Source organism: Prenolepis imparis, unplaced genomic scaffold, assembly GCF_030444845.1.
Source record: "Prenolepis imparis isolate NDT839.2.m4 unplaced genomic scaffold, iyPreImpa1.0 SCAF_7, whole genome shotgun sequence".
NCBI lineage: Eukaryota > Metazoa > Arthropoda > Insecta > Hymenoptera > Formicidae > Prenolepis > Prenolepis imparis.
In genome coordinates this window covers 15,926,187-15,928,677 of record NW_028141165.1, presented here as the reverse complement: position 1 = coordinate 15,928,677, position 2,491 = coordinate 15,926,187, and the positions used below count along the sequence as shown (strand labels likewise).

Sequence of the window (2,491 nt, the reverse complement as noted above, 5' to 3'; positions counted from 1 at the left end):
CCCAGCACTCTGATTGGTTGATTTTTTTTTTTGGAAGGGAAGGGGGTGAGCAGACAGCGTTTCTGAAAAAAGCCGAGAAAATGTCGATAAAAAAACGCGGTATAACAAAGCCGTCATAGAGCGGTTGGTCCCCGGTGATCGTGTATAGCGCTGAAAAAAGATAAATAAAAAACGCACTAATTTCGGCTGACCGTCGGCATCGTCGCTAATAAAGAAAACAAAAAGATATACAAAAAGTACATGCGGCTAGCCTCCGCTTTCAATTTAGGCTAATTATCGTCACCTCGGGTAACAAAAAGAGGCCTAATAGAAAACACGTGCATTCGAGTTCGCATTCTAGTGACGCTACGTAAAGGTTTTATTGCTGAAAAGAATAAAATTATTTCGAGGTAAAGGAAGAATAGAGAATGAAAATGTAAGACAATTTAAGGTACAAAATTTTACTTTATGGTAATTTTTAAATAAAATCGATATTATTACATAAACATGATACATAAAAATATATTTTCTTTATAGCATATTACATTTAAAATAACAGGAATATGACATTTTATTTTTAAATTTATTGTTACAATTGCAGAGAATTATTACTAATACTATATACATATACTTTTTACAAAAATTTACATTGCTTTCCCAATAAATGTATAAAACACTTATATAAAATACTTATATAAAATATTGAAGAAAATACGCGAGAAAAGAATTATTTCGATGATAAATATCCGTACGGAATCGAGTAACGGTTATTAATAAATCTACGTTTCACCAACACTGGTGCGCATATTTTCGACTCGACCCGCGTTACAATTTCATGAAACGCAGTGCGTCGAATTGCGCTAAAACGTAAATTTATTGTAGTTTCATCTTCTTCTTCGTTATCTTCTTGTTCTTTTTCTAGATTCTTTTCTCGTGCTAATAATAATTTTTTAATGCTATTAAAATTAACGCGTCGTGAGTTCTCGTAATTGAGGGTTATTCCCTTAACTTTACAGGTTTCATATACTCGACCCTCGGGTGTTCGCACGATGTAGGCATAAAATTTTGGGCCACCGGACATGAACTCTTCGATGTAGCTACCGCGTCCGTAGCTCTCGAGTTCGTCGGTCATATCGCCTAGAAAATTACCCGTGTGAGGTTCATATTCAGTCGGATCACCGGTGCTCGCATAAATACAGGAATCGTAATACAACACGCGACGATCTAAACGCTCTAAATATTCGTATAATTTTAAACGTGCTTGCGCTGTCGTATATGCGGCTATCACTACGTTGGTTATCGGCGAGGGTACGACAGCCTCTTGTCGCAACCGCCACGAAACATATATTACCTCATCGTTTACAGGTAATATATCGGTTATCTCGTGCTCGAGACTTGTTAATAACAACATAAAACGCTGATGTGTCTTAACGACTTCGGTGTTTGGTAAATTGGATCGCTGGCCGAATTTACCCCAGAATGAATTCAGACAAAGCTTCGCGACCGAGCGTAAACCGGGATTTCGCGCGTTGTTACGCTTATCGAGAACAATACCCTCGGTTTCCTCGTACTCCCGCAGGTATCGCTCTTTAGCGTCATCATCCTCGCATTCGCCCGGCCACCCGCTTGCTTCCTGTTTAAGTTGTAGAAATGAGTTTATATATTCGGCGAACAATCCACCTTGCTGTGTTTCGCGATTATATTGGCTAATTTTATATTGCCAAATTTCATTTACTTTTGTCACGAGATAACCTTTTTTGATGGCCTTGCGTAATTCGCAGGTCACCCACGTGCCATCGAATTCGCGTTCGCTAGGACGCTCGTGCGTACACGACGTCAGCGAAAATGTTTCGCAGCAACTGCGACATAAGGCGAATAACAATTTTCCGTGCACGCGATACGGGAGTACTGGATGAAATAAATCGCGCGGTGGAAGTACCGTGCAACGTACGAGGCCTTCGACAGTATCAAAATCATAATTCGCAGCCGTTCCGATTAAAGTGGAACATTCATCGCCAACATAAATATCGGGATGGCCGATAGGGAAAGCACCCGTCTTCAATACATACGGGTACAAAGAACATACATCCACGTAACGTATTTTCTCCGCATCCGTGATTTTGTAAAGAGTCGCGATATTTCCCGTACGTCCACCGAAAAATGCGTCGCGAGGATCGAGTGGTGCTGTTTCCACTATCGAATGGCTCTCGAGAAATTCGCGCATCTCGCGATTGTCCCGCATTTCCCGATCGAAGGTACACTCCCACTTTTCTGTCACCAAATACTCCCGCTGTCGCAGTCGCCACGACATCGCGAGAGTTCGTTCGTATCGCGAGTCAATCGTGTTTTTACGGTCCATAGACGAAAGCGTTTTATCGCGATTTATCAGAAAGCACGATGTACATCCATGCCAAAAGCAGTCGTGGAATTGCAGCACGTGACGCGACGTTACTCCCGTTTCCGATGTTTTTTCATAATAACCATCGACGAGTGTGCCGTTGATCGTACGATA

At 41.3% G+C, this 2,491-nt stretch overlaps 1 protein-coding gene across 1 annotated transcript; it reads right to left on the bottom strand.

Moving 5' to 3' along the window:
- Positions 1–706: 706 nt before the first annotated feature.
- On the bottom strand, positions 707–2,290 carry LOC145938263 (uncharacterized). The gene has a single exon (XM_083041756.1). It carries the CDS (start codon positions 2,288–2,290, stop codon positions 707–709), a length of 1,584 nt encoding a protein of 527 aa, XP_082897882.1.
- Between the last annotated feature and the right edge of the window lie 201 nt (positions 2,291–2,491).